Source organism: Pocillopora damicornis, chromosome 13 (genome assembly GCF_964200805.1).
Source record: "Pocillopora damicornis chromosome 13, jaPocDami1.2, whole genome shotgun sequence".
Taxonomy (NCBI): Eukaryota; Metazoa; Cnidaria; class Anthozoa; order Scleractinia; family Pocilloporidae; genus Pocillopora; species Pocillopora damicornis.
In genome coordinates this window covers 16,062,986-16,084,150 of record NC_142682.1, presented here as the reverse complement: position 1 = coordinate 16,084,150, position 21,165 = coordinate 16,062,986, and the positions used below count along the sequence as shown (strand labels likewise).

The window sequence follows — 21,165 nt, the reverse complement described above, 5'->3', positions numbered from 1 at the left end:
TACGTCATCGGAAAGGAATTTCAGTCGTTACCCTTTAGCGGGAATCATGGGAAACGAAATAACAACCCTCGTTTTGTTGGTTACCGTGACGAAAAATATGTGATAAAATTTGTATCAAAAACCACACACTTTCGGCATATAAAACGACAACCTTTTGTTGAGAGTAATATTGATGGATTTTTCTGTATGTCCCATGGTGATATTTGTAAAACGCACTACACGCACTTCCTGAAATGGGAGATGCTTTACAAGATATGTTTTCGTTTCTTGGGAAGCGACATACACGTTATTTTAACGGCAGGCGAAGATCAATTATTAAATATTCCTACAGTATGTCTGTTAAACACAGATGAATAAGTACGAAGTCCTTGGAGTTGTAGGCGAAGGTAAGTAGTCTTTGATGTAAGCTTGTTATTATCCGTATGGTAATGAAATTAAAATTGGGTTGAAGGAATGTCAAACCCACAGTGTTTTGTGCCGCAAATGATTGTTTTTGTATTGCTAAATATGGGTTTAACTGGTTCAGATTTGAGTTAAACATCTCCGTTTTTGTTTCTGTATTGTTAGGAGCCTATGGAGTGGTTTTAAGATGCAGGCACAAGGTAACGGAAGCTCTTTTTCCATCTCACAGCTCAGCTATGACAGTAAATCAAATATACAGATCAACGTGTTATAAAGGTTAAGCAGGCTGATGATTGCTGGTTCATCAAGCACGTAAATTGATAGATATATTTCCTTCTGGGATCATGTTACCAAATCTCTCAATATTTGAGAGATGTCCTTCAAAATCCAGGGGCCAATACAAGAATATGCTAAAAGGAGTCGTTCGGTAGCCCGAACAGTTCAGTGTTGCATGTTTACTTTTCGGATAATTTGTTTGTTTAGTTGCTCGGGTTTGGTGTTCTTGTGCCAGTGATTTTCCAGAAGTGCGGAGCGGCTTGGCTCATTGCAAAGGAAAATCTCATAAAACCAACACAACATTTGCATGGAAATTGATAATATGGCAGCATAAGGGGAGAATTCTTGCAGGGAGCTGGCAAAGTTACATATTGCTGTACATACAGTAGTTGCAAACCTTTTACCTGAGATTATTCCAACTGTCTAAATGTGATCACGAGGATTGTCTCTATTCATCATATAAACAATCTAGAGGCAACTAGAATAATGTTATGGAAACACTACCCAGACATCAGAGGGTTATGATGACATAACCCTCTGATGCAGGTTGCTGGGATGATAATGTTAATAGTATTTGTATCTATATATGATACAATGGTCTCCTCTAAAAGTTTCCCATGAACAGTGATCCCCACTATCTAGATGAATGAAAAGAAACAAGGCTTTAAGTTCTTGAATGAGAAATAGAAATTTCTCTATTAAAAGTGTTATCAAATGGGTCAGGATCAATGTAGGTATTTACTTTGCAAGGATGATAAAAATATAAAATGTTGTTGAGAAATAGAAGATTCAAGTGGCAACGTTTTTGTTCTGGGCAGTGTTCTCCTTTTCAGGCTATAAACAGTAATATTCACTGCCTGTAATACTTTTTATTACTACCTAAAATTGCTTAGAATTCTTAAAAGTTCAATGGGTTGAAGGGTTGCCTTATTGGTTTTAAATCTTGCTTGTAAAAAGGGAGAACACTGTTTATTATGACTAGTAACTCCTCTGTCTAGAGATTTCATTTTAGGTTTAAAGTTAGAGGGTAACCACTGGAAAGAGGTTGGGCTTGAAAGTAACTTATGACAATCTTGAATCCAATTTGAAAGTAGAATGGTATTAATTCTATGATTTCCTCATACTGGTTTATATTTCTCATGCTCTGAGAAGACTCTGAAGGCAGCTAAACATTTTGAAGACTATACAATAACAACCACTTTATTTTTATCATTTCGATAAGTATAAAAAAATGTTTACTTTGTGGACATAACCCTCTGATGCATCCTCTTTTTTTAATCTGCTGCAGGAAACAAATGAGATTGTGGCCATCAAGAAATTCAAAGACAGCAAAGGTGAGCATCCATGGAGACATATATTTGTTGATGTTAAAAATTTTCCAAACCGGCATGAATTTTATTTCTCTTTTTCTCTTTGGTATAATCGGAAGAAAAGAGAAACAAATAAAGTTGGTGTGGAAAATTTTATGCAAAGTAAAAATTCATGCAGGTGGCACAAAGGTATAAATATAGGAACTATATTCAAATTCAATCACCTTTTTTTTTTTTAAATATTCATTAATAAGCAATTTGCTGAACTAAGTGTTTGCATTGATTTGGCACCTTTCTCCTGGTTGAATGAAGAAAGGGCACTAAAAGTATTTGTATTGGGAAGGTAGTTAATTATTGGTGACAGCTGGTTGGTGCAATTATTTCACATCATAATATATTTTTGATGCATATCTGGCTTGCAAAAAAAAAGAGAATTTTATTTGCGTTTATTTCAGGACACTAAGGTTTATTAAGTTGGTCTTTAGTTAAAGCAAACATCACTTCCTATAATGGCCTCCTAGACAGTTTTGAAATTAATGAATGTTGCAGTAACCATGGTAAAGTTGTATGGGTTAATCATGAGCCTGGCAGTGGTTTAAGGCAAAAACCTCCTGTGACATTATTATTGTATTCATGACAGAACTCCTTTCACTGATTGTGCTGTCTGATGAAATCTCCACAATCACAATCTCAACAAAGAATACCTTTTAATGACATTTACCTGTCAATTATTGCTAACCATCTTGTTGGACAGTTTTTATTTATTCTCAATTAAACTTCTGGTACACATGACATATTCCACCAGAAAATGAGGATGTTAAAAGAACAACACTGAGGGAATTAAAAGTGCTTCGCATGTTGAAGCAAGAAAACATTGTAGAACTCAGGTTAGTTTTGATTATTTATACATTAATACTTAATCCAGGAGGAGGGATATATCTTCATCAATTGTGCAATGTTTTGACAAAATAGAGAGATCAGATGTTGTCATGAATAGTATTAAAACTTTTCAAAGTAATATTAGTGAGCTTCACAAAAAAAACTTCTAAATTCAAGATTCTGCTTTAGTTCAAGCATTCCAGGAGCAGAAATTATTTACCTTGCTCAAATTAAATGGTTGGTTGTTTTCTCTGAAGCCTCCAATATTGGGGTGTATACTGTAATATTATCTGTGATTATCAAATACCATTGGAGATAACTTGTACAGCTGTAACAACTGTAACAGCTAACTCTTGTACGCCTGTAATTTCTGTCAATGCTCTGCTCAAGGTGAATTAAAATACACAAAATCATCAGATGGAGGGTGCCATCCCAGCTGTTATGGCTCCAAATTCTTGTCACTGATTTAGAAGGAGATGTAAATCAACTGGATGGGAGAGTTATGAATCAGATCATGGTTGTTAGAGGGTTGTTACTTTAGCACCTTTGTTTACTTCTTTTATTTCTTTTCTGCAGGGAAGCATTTCGTAGAAGAGGAAAACTGTATTTAGTTTTTGAATATGTTGAGAGAGTAAGTTTGCATGTTTGAAGTTTTTATTTGTAAATTCATTTCTCTAACCATACTGTGTAGTGATAGCTAGGATGGTCTATCAGCTTTACTTTGATTTTCGCTTTTGATTGAACAGAACATGCTTGAGTTACTAGAAGAAATGCCTAATGGAGTTCCCTCAAATCAAGTCAGGTGAGCTTCATGTGAACTTGAAAAGACATGGCATAGAACCCAAACTTAAAACTTTTAACTTCCCTCTTATTCATTGATAAAATTTCTTTTCCATTTTCCTCCTTCTAGAAACTATGTTTTTCAGCTCATTAAAGCCATAAAGTGGTGCCATCAGAATGATGTCATTCATCGAGGTACTCTGACTAATGACAGAAGTAGTATCGTAATACAAATCTTGAACACTTTCAGATTGTTAACATACAATTTGTTCAAAATTTGTTCCATTTGAAGTGATTACTTACTCCATCTTTTTGCTTCTCATTCTCTAATTTCTTCCTTTTCTCTGTCAACAGATATCAAACCAGAAAATTTGCTCATAAGTAAGAATGGGGTTCTTAAACTGTGTGACTTTGGTAAGTTCAAACAATTGGAAATTTTAATAATGCCGTAGAATGCAAAAAGAATATGGCATATAAGTCTGAAGTAACTCAGGAAAGGAATTTTTCAATGGTTCACCACCTTATTGTTGCAGGTTTTGCCCGAGCCATGACTGTTAAGGGCAGTGGACAGTTTACTGATTATGTTGCAACTCGATGGTACAGATCACCAGAACTGCTTTTAGGGTAGGTGTAGAAAATGGAAAATTATTTTTTCATTCATCAGTGTAATGTTACATTATTTTGCCGAGGGAAAATCTGAGGCATAAAGGTTGTGTAGTTGCATATTGCATGAAATGACCCAGTATATTGTAGTTACATACTTTACATTACATTATGTTTGATTCTGATAATTCACTACCTAATTTGCAGGGCTTCTTATGGTAAGCCAGTTGATATCTGGGCCATTGGCTGTATTCTTGGGGAACTGAGTGATGGGCAGGTTGGTGGAAATTGAGTAAATTTTCTAGAATACATATATCCTTAGTCCTGAGGGGATGCCTAGACCCTCAAATTTCCTGGGTGTTTTCACAAAATTGGGGAACAAAAATAAACTGGTTTACTTCTGAACATGTTAATTAGCATCACCTTTTTTTTTTTTTGTAAGTGTGCTGTGACCATTGTACAAATTTGAAACTTTTGCGAGTTAATGGTTGAATAGGATTTTACCAGATGAATGCCATCCCAACCAATTTGATAATGACTCCACTGTTTTGATTTGATTTATAAGTTGTAGGAAAGTCTTTTTAGGGAGAATTCTTGATTACAATTTTCCTTTCTGTTTTTTCCTTATTTTTGGTTTTTGACAGCCTGTTTTTCCAGGAGAAAGTGAAATAGACCAGCTGTTTACAATTCAAAAGGTTGGTACATAAATCTGTCAAATGATGTGGGAGTTTTGTAAGAACTGTGGTTTTCCCATATATAACTGACTAAAAATGGCTTGATTTTTGTGTTTCTGTGTTTGTGGCATTAGGTTTTGGGTCAGCTTCCCCCAGATCAAATGGAAATGTTCAACAACAATCCTAGATTCAAAGGACTCAAGGTATCATCTTTTTTTTCTGCTTTGTTGGGCAGCTGAAAACTTAACAAACCTGAAAAATGTTGTGTAGAATTGTAGTTTTGTTGTTTGCTTTTTACTATTTCATATACCTATGATTTGGGCAATGTGCTCTAATCTTTACAATGTACTAAAAATATGAAACTTGTGTTTTTTCACGTATGCTTGCCCTAAAATTCATTGATTTTGGAGACTACAGTGTGAAAGAATGTTGTTGATTATGTAAAAATCTGTCTTAGGCCAACTTTTTTCTAGCTATAACCATTTTAATTTTGTTTTTCTCAGTCTCAGATAAATTGTTAATAGATCTAAAACAAAGAAAAATCAAAGTTTATCTAATATGAAAATTTTAGTCCAAACCACAACATAATTCTCTATGTTATCCATTTCTCTTGATTCTTCCTACATGTATGTGTTATGTAAATGTTATTATTGTTTGGACCTGTAATACTTGTGAAAGAGTATAAACAATTTGGTAAAAAAGGCTGTAGTTATTCATTGTGGTTATTCATTGTGGAGAAATGTACATAGTTGATTTTATTTATAGTATAAACAAGTTGTAATTTTTTCTTTCAACAGTTTCCAACAACAAGCGGCCCTCAGACATTAGGAAGGAAATATGCTGGAGTCATTAGTGGAATCATGCTAAGCTTCATGCAAGTGAGTTTTGTCAGAAATCAGTTTCAATCATGTTAGAAGTGCAGCCCTTGAACAGACTTATGGTAGGGGATTAGCCGTGAGGTAGAAGGAACTTGGGAAATGGAGCTAACAGATCTGACATGACCCCTTTCCTCCTAGAAATTATAAATTTGCAACTTCTCCCAAAGTATCAGTTTATTTGTAACTGTGTTCATCTAAGTTATATCGCTGGGTGAACTTGTGTTGAGATTAAGATAAAGTAAACTGATTTGCAAGGAAATACAAGTTCTGTAAATAGCAACTGTGAGGGAGAATAACTTATTAGAGCTTAAGGGTCAAAGAGATCACCAGGTGGCACAGACATCATTAATGCTCACAATTATTATTGTTGTTATCTTGATTTTGTTTTTGCCCTTTGCAAAACCCTGTTTATTCTAGATATTGGATGACCCCTCGTCCCCCCCCTTCCTCTCTTTTCCCCATCCCTCCCCCCCTCTCTTCCTCTCCTTCCCCCTCCCTCCCCCCTCTCTTCCTCTCCTTCCCCCATCCCTCCCCCCCCTCTTCCTCTCCTTACCCCATCCCTCCCTTTTTCTTTTTAAATTTTCATGTAATTTATTGTTTTTGTTTTACCTGCAACGCCCTTGTTTATTCTAGGTATTGGATGACCCCAACCCCCCCCCCCCCCCCACCTCCTCTGTCTGTCTCTCTTTCTTGGGCATTTTGCAACATCTGTGATCAGTTTAAAGTGGTGTTGGAATAAAAATGCTGCTTTTTCCAAGGAGAAAATGCCAAGATTTTTATTTCAAAATGCTTGATCTTTAGGCAACGTTACAGTTGGATCCAAAGCTCAGATTTACAATAGATGATGCTTACAATCACCCAGCATTTCAACAGGAAAGAGACGAGTTTGAGAAAACCTGGAAAGAGAAGAGTACAGATCTCAAACAGGCTGCGAAAAAGGCCGAAATTCCAACCAAATCAAGATATTTTTCACATAAAGGATACTCATCACAGGGTATCACGGCAGTGGAGAGCTTACAAGAGTTGAAAACACAAGACATAAAACCAAATTCGCACGGTAATCCACCGCTTGGCAAAGATTTTAGTGCTGAGAAGAAGCTCGTCATGCAGCAGATGGTTGCTAAAGAAAGGCCAAAGGACAGTAATCAGCAGGATGATTCATCAGACAAAAATAGAACTTCTGATATTGAAAACTCCGAGAAGTCTGAAAGTTGTACATCAGCGCCAAGCGTTGAAATATCAAAGGGATCAGGGAATGCCCCTTTATCAGTGAAACAAACTGTTTACAGTTCTGTAGATATTAAACCTCGTAATTCTAATTTAACTGGAGCAAGAGCAACTACTTCTCAAACTGAGGAAAGAACTAATCTCGCTCAAAGCGATAAGACTAGTGTTACAGAAGATGAAGGAAGGGCAAAGGCAAAGACCAGCACTGGTGTTAGCACCAGCCATCTTGTGGCTGCTAATTACAGCTTCTTCCCTGCAGATAATGAGGACTCTGAGGTTGACCACTCAAAGAATACAAAGGTAAGGAGTCTCTGCCGTTTTCTTCAATTTGTGTTAATATTTTTTTTTTTTAATTTTTTAATCAAAGTGTCTGAAGAAGCCAGCAATTAAGCATTGCGGAATCTGAATTGTCCGAAAAGGTAACAGGTTTGGAGGCGAAAGCCTTTGAAAATAAACTGGTTTTTTAAATCATTTTTACATTTTTTTAGCTGCCGTATGGCCCAGCAACAATCGCCGAAGAAATCAGAAAAACCAAGTCTGTGATCCTTGGCAAGAAAAAGGACCGGGACGGCTCCGCTTCTGTAAAGTCTAGGCCGCAGCAGCCGCTCATGTCACGCAATGAGGTGTGTGACTCTTTAACTCTTTTCATGGGTCCTAAGAATGCAGACTTTTGTTTTACGTGGCTGATAGTCTTTGTGTGACCTGTGAATGTGACCTTGTGAAACACAGTATGAAATGTTACGCCCGTGAGGTACAACATTTATTGTAATGTATAGAGTCGGACGTAAGAGATCACATGACATGTTAATGCAAGCTCTAGGCTCACAATAACCTTCTAGGTGCTCTCAGCGTCCTCTGGTCGTTTTCTTTCCTTTGAGGTGACTGACAAGCAAGTGACAGGAGGGAAGTGAATCGAGGTCGAATTTTTCGTCAGCCTTAGAAACAGAATACTCCTAAGGAGAACCTTTCCTACTGAACGCCGTAATAGAGACCAGATTCTGGAACTTTTTTTCCCCGACTGTAAATGGGACAGGAAATATTCCTCAAGATCCCCCCACCCCCCGCGACTCACAGGGATATTTCCTGTCGGTGTAAGCTCTCTCGTTTGAGCACTAATCCCTTAAGGCACAGAAAAAAGTTTCTTTTGACTTGTGTAAGTGGGTTATGTTTTATTCACAGACAATGGACCAGCAAAAAGCGAAGGGAATTCATGATAGGCAGGGAGGGAAAACGGTTTTCACAGGTAAGTGTAGAAATTGACGGTTGCGTGTACTCAAGCAAATTTATTTCATTACATGTTAGTTGTGTCTGCTTTTTTGAAAACCATGCCTGAGTTTCCCGTGCCTTCTCCTTTTTCATCAGATGCCGCTGCGTCCAGTCGAGAAGAAGCTCTCCAATCGAATTATTCCTTCCAAATGGGAATGAACACAGAAAGAAGAGGTTCAAAATCAGACTTACCCACATCAACTTTGGAGCACGGGGTGTCGCTTGTTAAACAGCGTCAAGATACACAATGGTAATGCCAACTTAACCATTACAGCTACAGCAGAAATTTATTTATACTTGTTATCCCAAGTCTTGGAACGAAATGGTTCACGCACAGAATTGGCGTTCCTCCCCCGTACAGGGAAGCTGTATTTTTTCAAGGGTGTGACTGATTTCTAATAAAACAGTGAGGATGATTTTAAAAAGTTACCTCCTCAGGGCGTAGATCCGGCAAATTCCCTTACATAATGATTTTTAACCTCTTCTATTGTGTTCATGATTGTTGATTTGAATTGTAATTCACTCAGGAGGCAAGACTTTGGTGGTGAAGAAAACCAACCAAGAAACTCTCTAGGACAAGACAAAAGGGACAAAAAGAAAAAGAAGAAAAAAGTGCAACAGGTCTGTGGAATTTATCCCTTGTTATTATTATTATCATCACAGTGAGAACTGCTTCTTTCTGTGTACACTTGCGCACGACTGTGCCCGGTGTAGTATTCATTTCGGTGATCGATTTAAGGTGGCTGGATACAGTTTCCCAAGCGTTGATAATGTGCTTAAAAACCAACTCTCCCCCTTTGCAGTTGACGAAAAGATTGAAGTTTGAAGTAGTGGACATGGCATGGCGTGGCAATCGTTCGCCTTTAATACGAAACTGTCATGTGGAAATCTCGTTAAACAATTTCTAGGGACAGTCTCAGGAAACCCTCGATAGATTTTTTTCTCCACTTCAGGATTTTCTTTTTGAGGCTAGGCCCACCACTGAGTGAATTTCAACAATTATTTCTAGCCATTTCCAAATTATGATGCCGCAAATTGAAGGTTATTGTTCATTTTTTGATACTGACGTTGTCATACAAACCTTATCACTTAAGTCTCCTGTAAATGACGATTCCACATATTTATCTACGAATGCTCAACTTGGAGACAAAAAAGTCACAAAAAACCAAATACGAAATGCGAGATAAAACCTGGCACGACAGACTGAAAGAAAGTCTCATCGATCGGTTGTAACAGAAGCAAAATTATCTGAACCAAGGTTATATGCTCCTGGTGTCGATGAATGGGTTAAAATCGATTGACTTGTGTGTATCTTTTTCTCTGCGGACGCTTAAACTGCTTACGGAAGTGTCTTATCTTAATTTTTTCCCAGGTGGGTAGCCTACCGGTGCAGTCAAAGCAATTTCATCACCTAGAATCACAGGGGTAAGTGGACACAATAAACTTGATGACTGCTTGTAGTTAATACCAAGATTGTTTCACTTTTAATTGTGAAGAAATCTTGAAATCCAAAGAAATCACCGTTCAATGAGTTGTGAGAGATTATTCAGCGTTAATTGATTTCCGGTTGATTTTTTGCGATGAGTGACAGATGATTGAACAATAGGATCATATTATATATTTAAATTAAGAGAGACCAGAGCGTGGGAAAGAGAACGGTGAGAGAGAGCGGGAGATTAAGTTGATTTTATAAAATAAAAACGTGAAGTTTCGGAACATAGCAGATTCTTTAGTCTCATTTCCGACACAGTGGCATCTCCGACGGGACGCGCGAAGCATGGAGGAACTAACCAAAGAAGCAGAGGCTAAATTGCAGATGTTGCTGTACACTAATGGAAAAACACGTGGCATTGTGGAAAAGGGAAACCTTGGAGCGGTCGCGCGACATCGCGACAACCTACAAGCATTAGTAAAAGAAGTAGACGCGCTTAAACTAAAGGTCGGGCAGACCATGTTCAAGGCCGGGAAAAGTGCTGAAGACGTTGGAAGTTGGAGCAGCAGCATTGAAGAACCGATCGCCGAAGCTGACGAAGAAGTTTCGCGACTAGAAAAATGGCTCGTGGAGACGAATGGAGAGATCGAACATCGAAAGCACAAGGACGACGAAGAAAGGAAAGCCCGTGCTCGTGAAGAGGAGCTTAAATTCGAAAGAGAGCAAATGGAGATGAAGCTAGAATTCGAACGCCAACTGGAAGAGACCAAGGCAAAACAGCAACCTGTTGAGAAGGCCAATCAGATTGAACAAAGGACAACAAAGCTACCGAAACTACAGATCACAAAGTTTAATGGGACGTATGAAGCATGGCTGCCGTTCTGGAACAAATTTCAAGCTGAAATTGATAAAGCAAACCTTGCATCTGTGACCAAGTTTGCATACCTAAAAGAGCTGGTAGATCCAAAGGTTCGAGCGGAGATAGACGGACTGCCTTTCACAACAGAGGGCTACGAAAGGGCAAAGAATATCCTCATCGGCGAATATGGGAAAACGAGCGAGATCGTGAATGCGTACGTCCAGAACATCGCGAATTTGCCTGTCATTACAGGAACACAACCTGCGCCTATCCACGAATTTTACAAGAAGCTCGTGTACAATGTGCAATCTTTGGAGACACTGGGCAAATTGAAAGACGTCACTGGAAATGTAAGGAGTGTGCTCGACAAACTAAAGGGTGTAAAAGCAGATCTAGTGAGAGGACAAATGGACTGGCAGGACTGGGACTTCCCACTGTTGATAAAAGCTTTGAAAAGTTGGAAGGAAATCAACCCCATTGATAATGCGGGGAAGCAAGGTGCTAAATTCCGCGATCGCGAGAAAACATTTCACGCAAACGAAACTACACCAACACAAAGAGGGTGCGTCTACTGTGACGCAACTGACCACAGAGCTGTGAATTGCGACAAGTTTGTGACAGCCGGAGACCGCCGGAAACAATTAGGACTGAAACAGCTTTGTTTTAACTGCACAGGAAGTCGACACCGTGCTTCTGAGTGCAAAAGCCGTTCTGGCTGCCAGATCTGCAGTCGAAGACATCATACGTCGATCTGTGACAAACATACATCGCGAGACCAGCTGATGACCACAACGAGCGCAGAAAGGAAAGGAGTGGTGTATCCTATGGTAACAGTTGACGTGAACGGTGTTAAATGCCGAGCATTGTTGGATACAGGAGCCGGAAGTTCCTACGCTTCATCAACGCTTCTGAGCTGTTTACATTTGCGCCCTATCCGTCAACAATTCAAGCGCATTGAAATGATGTTTGGCACTTCAAACAAAGCGATAGACATCTATGGCCTACAAATTCGAAGCGTTGATGGTAAATTCACCTTAGAAGCCGAAGTAAACAAAGTCGACCGCAATGAGTTGTTGACATTGGAAAACCCAAAATGCGCAGAAATCGTGGCTCAGTTTTCTCATTTGAAGGGCGTAACCACAAATGATAACGACGAGAAAGAGATGTTGCCTGTTCATCTGATCCTTGGAACAAACGAGTACGCTAAGATCAAAACAGGGGCAAGACCAAGAGTTGGGCGCTCGGGAGAACCAGTAGCAGAATACACGAAGTTCGGCTGGACGATCTTGTCACCTGGAACGGAGTTGGATCTCAGCAACATGTTGTTAACGCAGACCTCCGCAATTGATTACGAAGAATTGTGCAAGTTAGACGTCTTGGGGTTAAAGGACAATCCAAGTGGAGACCAGGAAACCGTTTACGAAGGATTCAAAGAGCAACTAACTAGGAGTTCAGAAGGCTGGTACGAGACGAACTTGCCCTGGAAAGGAAATCACCCCCCCCCCCCCCCCCTACCGAACAATCACACTGGAAGTTTAAAACGTCTCAAAAATCTCGTGCGGAAGTTAGAGATACAAGGCGAGCTGGAGAGGTACAACGACGTTATCCAGACTCAACTGAGCCAAGGGATCGTAGAACACGCTGACGAGGTGGTCAAGGACGGAAAAGAGTTCTACATTCCTCATAAAGCGGTCGTGCGCGAGAATGCAGAATCTACAAAGATACGCATTGTTTATGATGCTTCTGCAAGAGCTAATGCAAGTGTCCCCTCACTCAACGAGTGCCTCGAAATCGGCCCTCCACTACAAAACCAGCTTTGGAACGTGCTGGTACGAAATAGGTTCTATCCCGTGGCAATAGCTGGCGACTTAAAACAAGCATTTTTGCAAATTCGCGTCCGAAGAGAAGACCGAGATGCCTTACGCTTTCATTGGATAAAGGATCTGGCAAGCAAACAAGTAGAAACCTTGCGATTCACTCGAGTACTCTTTGGTTTGGCACCGTCTCCATTCCTCTTGGCCGCAGTTATCAAAGAACATCTACAGCGATACAAAATGGTGAACCCGGAATTAGTAGAGGAGATAGAGCGCAGTATGTACGTGGATGATTTAATCAGTGGTGGGGAGACAACAGAACAAGCTTTAGAAATCAAGATGACAGCCACGACCATCTTTGGTGAGGCGACCTTCAAGCTGCACAAGTGGCATTCCAACGATCGGGAACTAGAAGTTGAAACTGCGACTGTAGATGAAGAAAGTCAGAGTTACGCCAAACAACAACTGGGAACCAGAAAGGGCGAATCAAAACTGCTAGGAGTCCCCTGGGACAAAGGAAAGGACAAAATTCAAGTCAGCTTCCCGATTTCAACCGCTGAGCCGACAAAAAGAGGTATTCTAGGAAAAGTCGCAAAAATCTACGATCCACTCGGTCTGGCTTCACCCGTGACCCTCTCTGGAAAAATGCTCTACAGAGATGCCTGCGACACGAAGATCGCATGGGATAGGCCCTTACCAAGTGACTTACAAGCCAAAACAGAAGGAAAGGCCTATCTTGCATTGTACGCGTGCAGTCTTACCCGAGGATTATTCCTGGAAGTACTACCAAGCCTGGAAACCAGTGAATTCCTAAGAAGTCTAAAACGGCTCATCGCGCGCCGTGGGCGTCCGAAGAAGATATATTCCGACAATGGCAAAACCTTTGTTGGCGCCGAGAAGTGGCTCAAACAAGTTATGCGTGACGAGAAGACACAAGATTACTTAGCACATGAGAACATCAAGTGGCAATTCAACCTCAGCCGCGCCGCTTGGTGGGGAGGACAGTTCGAGCGCCTCATCGCACTGGTAAAAGCAGCTTTAAACAAGACTATCGGATGCGGAATGTTGACCTGGACAGAGCTGTGTGAAGTGGTACTGGATGTGGAGATTGCTTTGAATAATCGCCCTTTATGTTACGTCGAAGACGACATACAGTTACCCGTGCTTACCCCTAACTCACTGCTATTTCTTCGATCAAACCAGCTGCCAGAACTGGAACCACACCATCTAAGAGAATTTGATCTGCGTAGAAGAGCTAAATATTTGCGAAGGTGCAAGCAGGCTTTGTGGACCAGGTGGACTACAGAATATTTACGAGGGTTGAGAGAACGACACCGGATGAAACACAAGGGTCAAACCACGCCCTTGGCCAAAGGAGAGGTAGTCATCATCAAGGACGAGGAACGAAATCGCAATAAATGGAAAATTGGAATAGTGGAAGATCTGATTTCGGGACGAGACGGAATCGTTCGAGCTGCCAAGCTTCGAGCGGGGAAAGGAACACTTGAACGGGCGGTACAACACCTTTACCCACTGGAGCTGTCCTGCAATCGGGAGAATGTACAGGCTCCTCTACAGCTCAACCCTTTAGCCCCGACATTCAGGCCCAGGAGGGATGCAGCGGTAGCCGCTCGTTATCGCATTCAAGATGCGAACATTGATGCCGATTAGAGATATTTAGGAACACTGAACTGATATACTGGACTAACTTTCTGTTTCGTTCATTGAATTTCAAATTTCATCGAGTGCGCCATTCTAGTGTTTTTTCTCCGTTGAGAAAAACAGGGGAGTGTGTGAGAGATTATTCAGCGTTAATTGATTTCCGGTTGATTTTTTGCGATGAGTGACAGATGATTGAACAATAGGATCATATTATATATTTAAATTAAGAGAGACCAGAGCGTGGGAAAGAGAACGGTGAGAGAGAGCGGGAGATTAAGTTGATTTTATAAAATAAAAACGTGAAGTTTCGGAACATAGCAGATTCTTTAGTCTCATTTCCGACAGAGTCACTCTTCGGACTGAATAATCTGGTGTGAGCCTCCGTTTCAAATTTTTGGATCACTGGTCCTCTTCTCTTTCTTCGAGACAATGCATTCATCGAATGTAATTTGAGAATGTGTAGTGAAGTAAAACCAAAAGGAAAAAGAGATGATAGTTTTTTTTCTCTGTCTTCATCATTTGCCTGGTTTAAGATTAAAGGATATTTTAAGGGGAAATGTCTTTTGCGTGTCTACTTTGTATTTCATGCTTATCAACAAAACAAAAGGTAAGTTTCAATTTGGTTGAGTTTCATTTTTTTCTTGTTTGTTTGCCTTTAGTGAATTAAGTAAAATGGCGGACTGGAGTAGAAGTGCTGATGTACAGGTAAACTCCTAACACTCATTCAACGTAACCGTTTGGAGCATGTTTTAAGCGTGACGTTGATTTTTCTTTTCTCGTGCAGCTTTAATGTTGGTTTATATTGATTAAAAAAAAAATCGATCAATTCTTTTTCAGTCCTTCGATATGCGTCCTCATAAAAGCCTAGGGAAAATGAACTCTGCTGACAAGGTAAGTTTCTCAGAATTGTCTTGATACAGTAAGGTTGAAATAAGACAATACTGTAGGATTATTAGGTGATTTGAGTTGCTTCAGTGAATTTTCTCGCGCAGAATTCATTTTCCTTTGAAAATCTGTTCAGACTTCAGCCAGGGAAGCGAGGGGAACAAGTTAAGACGAGGCCTTGTGGAGAACTTTTTGCGTACGTCTTTTTGAAAGCGAACAAAGTCTTTTTTGAGGGTTTGACTTGCTCATTAGCTTTTCTTATCTATTAACGAGTTCCCTCCAGAAATCTGCAGCGTGACTTCTTGAAAACATAGTTTAAAAAAAGACGAATTTGTTGTTTTACGATAATATCCTTGGAAAGTTTTTTTTTTTTCTGTAAGAATACGTGAGCGATTAGATGGTTGATCACAGTGTACCAGCTCGCTAATCGTTTGGCCTTCTCTCTTTCTGAAGACTGAAGTAATTTTGTAATATATTTAGAAGATTAACGCTCAACGTCTTTCAACTAATGGTTCGTTAACAAGAGCCAGCGTATTTTTTAAGGGTGTCAGCAATCCTTCAGTCGGAAACCCAATGGGATGAGCTTGCATTTAATTGGACGATAACACACTCGACTTCTCTCATTCCTTCAAACAGGTTGTAACACACCTCGGACCGCTTACAGTCAGCTCATCTCACAAACCTCTTGGAGAAGTTCGCCTTCAGCCTCTCCAACACAAGAACTTAGCTCATTTAACACACAACACGTACCCGACGCGCAAACCACCGGCCAAGCGCGAAAGCCCAGATTCTCAACCCCTAGGATCTCTGTCACCTTGGAGGGGACAATCGGCTTTCTCTCTACAAGGTCATTCACAAAAACATACCTTATCAGAGCCAGGGAATTTTACCTTTCCTGACCGACCAGTCAGCCCGTCGACCGAACATTTAGCGCCTTTACCAAGAAAAGCTTCGCGATCTCCTTCTGAAAATGAGGCGACGACTGAGGATCGAGACTTGAAGCTGGGTACTCCTTTTAACGGACTGAAACCGCTGACACCCCCCAAGGAGAATTTTAGCAAGTCCGGGGGTCGGGTGCCGGATCTAAACAAACTGGAAGAAACACCCTTATAGCACACTTCTGCGCAGTTATTTTTCCTCCGAATCGTTTCTATACTGCAGTCGGTACTGTGGATGTTGTGGCTTGGTGTTATCACTGCTTGAGATATTGTTTTTTTGGTTCAGTTTCCTATGACATGGCTTGAAACAAAGATGAAAGAAAGCAGCGATGAAATTAACCCACAACATTTATAACTACGAAAGAAGTTTTCAATTGAGCGTCGAAAAACTGAAACCAAAGTATTCCCAGCGACCAATCAGAACAAAGATTTACATCATCATTAACCAATGAGAATTCAAAGCGAAAACAAGCAAACTGCTTGAAGCGCGGGAAAACGCAGGTGACCAAGTTGCGATGGTTTTTTGCATTTAATTGGTTGAGAGGATGCGAGTTTTCTGGACCAATCACAGAGCAAAGCTCAGTTAAACCAGAGCAATCACGAATTACTTCCGACACTCAGTTGAACATTTTGTCATTTTAGATGATTTGGTTTAATCCAGCTAAAGTTTTCTCGCAGAAAGCAGCCGCAGCGTCTGTAAGTTTAATTCAAACACCTAAATCATAGTCGTATTTATGCGGATTCAAATCATATTTCCATGTACCCTTTTTTTATATGGCTTGATGATAAAGTCTTTGAAACACATCCCTCGTAGTCTTTCATAACTGGTTCCTTGTCTAAGTGACTTAAAAATTTCAAAGCCTTATTTTGCTCTAACATACATCATCCAGAGTACAAATCACATGTCATTTTTTATAAAATATTTATTATGAAACAATTACCTTTCGGAGCCTTGTCTCTAAGTTCGAGAGCATTTCAAACTTAAATAAAGAAGAGGTATATCTATAAATTGTTGGCTAAACGTCAGTTGCTTTTAATTGTGATGAGATTGTATAATACGTTATTTATGCATGAAAGTTTGTATGAGTTTCTTACAACGCGAGGTTCATTCGCTACTCAGGTGAAGTTTGAAGTCAGTAAAAGAGTATTACTTAACTTTTACGCAACGTTACAAGTATTTTCATGATGAGTAGGTCTAACTTCCACAAAGATAACTTGGAATAGCTGCATGTCCTTCCGCTGGAGGAAATGACTGCATTTGTATACAGTACTCAATCAAGAAGAGATGCACTGGGGTGAACAGCTTCATAGTTTAATGCCACCAGGTGAAAGAAAGCGAGAGAAAATGCAGCGAAGAAGCTCTCAGGAAGCTCCTCCGTCAATGCCTGGATATTAGTAAACACATGCACTTAGAAAGCTTCACCATGTATATGAATACGCCTTTTGTTTTTTAATTGTAAATAACCTTTATTTTTGCGAACGGTTTTTAATTGAATGTCAACCCTGCGTCGTGTTGACATACTAAGCACATAGTTTTATGGTCGTTCAATGTGGTATGCATAAGTTATTTGGTTCAAACTCCTTTTGTAGCGGTCACTTACTATTAAGCGAAAAAAATTAAATTATCGCAGAAATTGAGATTATTTTCGAGTGGATGTTAATCATTATCAATCGTGCGAATTGACTTCAAGATTTTTGACAAATTTTGTTCCTCAATTTGTATAAAGTGAAGGTTATTTCTTTGTTTTGCTTCTGAAGTCGTCTCTTAATGTCTGATTTTTGTTCACGACATGAAAAAGAAATTAGGTGGATCAAAGTTTGATACTAATTCAAACGAAGTAGTCGGTTTTCTCCTTAATTTTTCTTCCTTTTCCAACTTCTGTCTTTCTTCTCTCACAGCTTTACCATTGTTCCAATTGCCAAATTATCTCGCAGTTTGAAGTTATTAAATTCAAAATTCTCTACGAGAAGTTCAGCCTCCAAACTATTTGACATCTGAGAAAGATAAAATATAAGAAAACAAAAATTCCCTTCCAAGACAATCCCGTGGCGACGGAAATCTACTAAAAGTTTAACACCCAATTAAACAGAGACCAATGAGACGAAACTGTTTCAAGAGGGGACGGAGTAATGTTTGTAGTCACAGCTAAATCCAGAGACCTGTTTATTTTGGTTTGAACACTCAATCAGGTGCAGTCACTTCATGAGAGGAAAGTAAACACAACCTGCAACTGAGCTCAATGATTGCGTGACATTTTCAGCCGATCAGCCAATCACAGACCGTGTCCGAGCCGGTCAGTTTCGCTTTTTAGCTCGTGTGCATCAGAAAAGGAAAAGCTCGAAAAATGACGTGATGGAGGGTGGTGCTTATGGTTAAGAAGCTTTAACTTAAGGACGGGATAGTTACTGCCAGGAGTTTAGAGCGAAGATCTTCATATTTCCTCGCAAAAAAGCTTTGCGTGTAGTGTATCTGGAACAATGGAGCGATTGATACTGCTTCTGGTGGCATATTTCATTTATTTGCGGGTGGCTCTTGTTTTCTCACGTCCCAGTGCAAAAACGCGCACGCTGGGCGACGACGACTGGACGCACCATAATTTCGATCAAATGACCGCTTATCTTCAAGATCTTCATCGACAGTACCCAAAAATCACGCGTCTCTACAGCATTGGAAAATCGGTGCAAGGCCGAAAACTTTGGGTCGTGGAAATCTCTGACAATCCGGGCAAACATGAGCCCGGTGAACCAGAGTTCAAATACGTTGCTAACATGCACGGTAACGAAGTTGTGGGACGCGAACTTCTTTTGCATTTGGCGAAAGCATTCTGTGAAAATTATGGCCGTGATGCGAATCTCACCAAAATGGTTGACACCACTCGTATTCACTTAATGCCAAGTATGAACCCGGACGGCTACGAGCTTGCAGCAGAAGGTGAGAACAGAAAGGATTGGATTATCGGACGAAGCAATGCGAACAATGTTGATCTGAACCGTAACTTTCCTGACCAGTTTTTTAAAAGCGTGACGGGACCGCCTCAAATCGAGACCATAGCTGTGATGAAATGGATCTCTGAGTATCCCTTTGTGTTGAGTGCCAACCTCCATGGCGGCTCCTTAGTGGCAAATTACCCATTTGATGACAGTCCAACTGGGCAGAGCGAGTACAGTAAGTCTCCAGATGACGACGTCTTTAAAGAGCTTGCCAAATCCTATTCTGAGGTGCATCCAACTATGCACCTTAAGAATCCACCCTGGCCTTGCCCTGAAGTCCCCCCGGATCACTTCAATGATGGTGTCACAAATGGAGCAGCTTGGTACAGCGTGTCAGGGGGGATGCAGGATTATAACTACATGCACTCAAACTGCTTCGAGATAACCATAGAACAAGGCTGTAAGAAGTTCCCAGAGGCAAGCCAATTACCTAAGGACTGGGAGGAAAACAAACGAGCACTAATAGCTTTTATTGATCAGGTATGTGGCGGTTGTGAGTGAAAAATAAGGAACGTCAAAGCAACAGCTGCTTTGGTGAAGACTGTTCAGACCAACTGCTTTCATTTTAAACTTTTTTGTTTGTTTGTTTGGTATGGTCGGTCAATTGGCATTCATAAAGACACAGATTTTATCAAATTACTTTTCTCAGGATCAAATTAAATAAAAAATTAAAGAAAAAGAGTTTTAGAAAAACGTGAAAAAGAATTGAATAATTGAACTCAATAATTTCTAACTTAGTTTAAAATAAATCCACTTCAAGTTACTTTTTTAACATTAAGATACCAGAAAATGTGCCTTCAAAGCTTTTTACTGTTGGGATACTATTTTATTTGAACAGCTTCATAAAAATATCTTTTTCTGTGATTAATAAAAATTATGTAGCCAGAAACATTCTTGCAAGTGTCAGTGACAGCCGATTTCGCAGATTTCGTGGAAAATAATATTTCTTGCCTTTGTTGTGCGTAGGTACACAAAGGGGTGAAAGGGTTTGTAAAGGACGACCAAGGAAATCCAATTCCTGGTGCACATATCCGCGTTGACAATCGTAAAAAAGACATCATAACTGCAAAAGATGGGGATTATTGGCGACTTCTTCTCCCTGGGGGCTACAAAGTCACCGCCATGGCCATGGGATACGAGCCCTTATCAAAGGATGTTACAGTAACCGAGGGAAATGCCAAAGAGCTGAACTTCGTTCTGAAGAAGTCAGCCCGGGGAAACAGCTCCCTGGACTCGGAACAGGTAGACAGTAATGATGAACCAAATCCTGTGGAAGATTCAAAACCGGAACCCGGATCCCCGACTAATGTTGGCTCCATGGAACCGAGCGGGGCTCCCGCGGGAGGCATGACAATGGGGGATGGGATGTCGGACGGTGGGGACTACGGAATGGTTATGACTGGAGGTGGTATGGGAGCTCCGTTACAGTTGAACGATCAATTCGGGGTGTCTAATGCGGTGGAATCTCCCAGTGAAAACGCAGGTGGGGGGATAAGTATGGGAAACAATTTCGACACGGGGGGTCCAATAGGGGATGCGGAGCTTGATCGTTTTGCGATGATGTCCCCCTATGAGGCTCAGTCTAAGGATAATACCAAGGGGCTTTTTCGTGTCTCAACCGACGAGCATGAACCCCACGCCTTATATGCTAACGACGGCGAAGGGAATGGGAACGATAATCAAGCCGAGACCAATATCATCAAAAAAAGCGAGCTCGGTAGACCCCGAAAGAAATGAGTATATCGTTAGTTTCTGATCAGCAATCGAAGCTCCGTTTTTTTTTCCCTTCAAATTAGGGTGCTCTAAAAAAAAGCTAAGGAATGTGCTTCAGTGAATGAATAATATAGATTGATGTGTGGTTTTAAGTGTTCTCTGTCGATTTAACGCATATCGCATCTCGAATAAACCCCGGATCACTAAGCTCCCTTCACACGGCAAAATTTTCATTAAAAGCTGGAGGAATCCTGTTTTCCCAGGGTAAAGTAACCACTCAGCAACGATAAACAAATTAAAGATCCTTTGTTACAAGAACATCAGCTGATTTTCTCTATGCTTTGTTAATGTTAGCCCCTTGATTTATCGACAACAGCGGTGAATTTTCTCCGGAGACGAAAGTAGTCTCTATTAAGTTTTATCACATGAAACCCGGAGCGGAATCGCGATCATTGTCTTTTAGTCTCCAGGATCTTTTACGGATCGGTCATGATTTATCAGTGGAATAATGGGGGGGGGGGGGGTGGGGGTCGAAGGCTTTTGAATGGGTTATCATTTGGTTTTCATGGGGAGTGG

At 40.4% G+C, this 21,165-nt stretch overlaps 3 protein-coding genes across 3 annotated transcripts; all 3 read left to right on the top strand.

Moving 5' to 3' along the window:
• Positions 1 to 37: 37 nt before the first annotated feature.
• Positions 38 to 17,525, top strand: LOC113684785 (uncharacterized). Its single transcript, XM_027202184.2, has 22 exons — positions 38 to 386; positions 568 to 602; positions 1,967 to 2,012; positions 2,794 to 2,875; positions 3,444 to 3,498; positions 3,614 to 3,669; positions 3,778 to 3,842; positions 4,002 to 4,061; positions 4,181 to 4,271; positions 4,458 to 4,527; positions 4,895 to 4,945; positions 5,059 to 5,127; positions 5,722 to 5,802; positions 6,604 to 7,329; positions 7,518 to 7,652; positions 8,209 to 8,272; positions 8,392 to 8,545; positions 8,823 to 8,916; positions 9,668 to 9,720; positions 14,722 to 14,767; positions 14,900 to 14,953; positions 15,584 to 17,525. The coding sequence occupies exons 1-22, from the start codon at positions 350 to 352 to the stop codon at positions 16,058 to 16,060; spliced, it is 2,601 nt and encodes an 866-aa protein (XP_027057985.2). The 5' UTR covers positions 38 to 349; the 3' UTR covers positions 16,061 to 17,525.
• Positions 10,257 to 14,365, top strand: LOC149035697 (uncharacterized). Its single transcript, XM_089190939.1, has one exon. The coding sequence runs from the start codon at positions 10,454 to 10,456 to the stop codon at positions 14,069 to 14,071; it is 3,618 nt and encodes a 1,205-aa protein (XP_089047065.1). The 5' UTR covers positions 10,257 to 10,453; the 3' UTR covers positions 14,072 to 14,365.
• A 110-nt stretch (positions 17,526 to 17,635) lies between the features above and the next one.
• On the top strand, positions 17,636 to 20,907 carry LOC113684813 (carboxypeptidase D). The gene is made up of 2 exons (XM_027202214.2): positions 17,636 to 19,356; positions 19,843 to 20,907. The coding sequence occupies exons 1-2, from the start codon at positions 18,364 to 18,366 to the stop codon at positions 20,611 to 20,613; spliced, it is 1,764 nt and encodes a 587-aa protein (XP_027058015.2). The 5' UTR covers positions 17,636 to 18,363; the 3' UTR covers positions 20,614 to 20,907.
• The last annotated feature ends 258 nt before the right edge of the window (positions 20,908 to 21,165 follow it).

What these genes read in the sequence shown, in the direction of transcription:
- LOC113684785 (XM_027202184.2), top strand. Translation starts at nt 350, where the DNA reads ATGAATAAGTACGAAGTCCTTGGAGTTGTAGGCGAAG. An exon ending in GAAAACATTGTAGAACTCAG is followed by an intron (nt 2,876 to 3,443) that starts GTTAGTTTTGAT and finishes TCTTTTCTGCAG; the next exon opens with GGAAGCATTTCGTAGAAGAG. An exon ending in CTAGATTCAAAGGACTCAAG is followed by an intron (nt 5,128 to 5,721) that starts GTATCATCTTTT and finishes TTCTTTCAACAG; the next exon opens with TTTCCAACAACAAGCGGCCC.
- LOC149035697 (XM_089190939.1), top strand. Translation starts at nt 10,454, where the DNA reads ATGGAGATGAAGCTAGAATTCGAACGCCAACTGGAAGAGACCAAGGCA.
- LOC113684813 (XM_027202214.2), top strand. Translation starts at nt 18,364, where the DNA reads ATGGAGCGATTGATACTGCTTCTGGTGGCATATTTCATTTATTTGCGG. An exon ending in TAATAGCTTTTATTGATCAG is followed by an intron (nt 19,357 to 19,842) that starts GTATGTGGCGGT and finishes TGTTGTGCGTAG; the next exon opens with GTACACAAAGGGGTGAAAGG.